The 1,388-nt window shown below is 36.7% G+C and overlaps 1 protein-coding gene across 1 annotated transcript; it reads right to left on the bottom strand.

The window, feature by feature from the left end:
- Positions 1-34: 34 nt before the first annotated feature.
- On the bottom strand, positions 35-1,221 carry LOC109220845 (cytochrome P450 71A3-like). The gene has a single exon (XM_019385308.1). The coding sequence runs from the start codon at positions 1,108-1,110 to the stop codon at positions 61-63; it is 1,050 nt and encodes a 349-aa protein (XP_019240853.1). The 5' UTR covers positions 1,111-1,221; the 3' UTR covers positions 35-60.
- Positions 1,222-1,388: the final 167 nt, after the last annotated feature.

Genomic DNA, 1,388 nt, shown 5'->3' with positions numbered 1-1,388 from the left:
ATATATTATACTTTTGAAATTATGTGTTTAGAATTAACGCTTGTAAGGTTTTTAATGTTCTCATGAGTCATGAGCGCGCACACAAACAAAAAAATTCCATGTGGAAGTATACGAGAGGGTTACCAAGAGAATAGCTTTCAGTGAATCCCTTTGAAGAGGAAAGCATGTTTCATTTCCATTCTGAATTTCCAACAAAACGTCCATATCTTTAGCTTCACCCGAGCAGTATTCTCCTTTTCTGATATATTCTTCAATCACACTCTCCAAAAATGTGTCCATCTCATTTGCTGCTTTCTCCACTTTGGTGTCAAGGCCACTAATTTTATTGAACCATTCAAGCCACGGAATGTATTCCCCAACGTTGAATGTACCTAAAAGGTTCACAAATCCATCTAGGGTGTATTTACCATGTATTCCATATTTCCTCCCTAAGGCCACTCTGCTAATTATGTTATTAGTCAGAGAACAGAAAAAATCTCTCAAATCCATCACTGAACTCGAAGTTTCACACTCTCGTCTGATATTTTCAATCATGTTAGATATTTCTTCTTCTCTGACATCACGAAAAGATTGGACTCTTTTGTTGCTAAGAAGGTGAAACACAGTAACACTTCTAACTTGCCTCCAATATTCACCATAAGGACTGAAGGCTATATCTTTGGAGCCATAAAATAGTCTATCAGCAGTGCTGGATTTAGGTCTGCTTGACCAGACGAGATCGTGGGTTTTCATAATATCACGAGCAGCATCAACAGAGGAAGCAACGACCACTGGCTTACTGCCCAAGTGAAGTAGCATGACTGGACCATATTTTTCTGATAATTTATGTAGAGAACGATGAGGATGTGGCCCAAGTTGATGAAGATTTCCTATAACTGGAAGCTTTCTCGGAGATGGGGGTAACTTTTTTTGGGTATTTGAAGTAGTAAAGAACCATTGATGGAGGAAGAAAATGAAAACAAGCAGAGGAATTAGAAGCGAATACCAGGGGAAATTCATGGTTTGCTGTAGCGAGGAATACTGAGATATAATGAAATCAAGATTTGGGTACAATAATATGTTGGAGACAGATATATTAGAAATGGTGATTCTGATTGTGTACGTTATCATATAATATCATATTATCATATTGAGAAGTTTATTCACCACACTAGTTATAGGGGACAATGATAATCGCATTGACAATCATGCAGTAAGAGCAAATAGAAGTGTCTTCATTTGCTTCCGATATAACAAATATTTGTTAAGATTATGAGTTTTCTTGCAATATATATAGAAAAATCGAATCTTTTACGTGTAGCATTGGGTGATGAAAATGATGGGGTCCATCTCATTCAAAAGCCAAAGTAATAGGCATGTGCCTAAGGAAAATATTTGGCTGAGAATTT

Source organism: Nicotiana attenuata, unplaced genomic scaffold (genome assembly GCF_001879085.1).
Source record: "Nicotiana attenuata strain UT unplaced genomic scaffold, NIATTr2, whole genome shotgun sequence".
Classification (NCBI taxonomy): domain Eukaryota; kingdom Viridiplantae; phylum Streptophyta; class Magnoliopsida; order Solanales; family Solanaceae; genus Nicotiana; species Nicotiana attenuata.
Note: the sequence above shows the minus strand (reverse complement) of the source record. Positions and strands in the feature narration are given on the sequence as shown.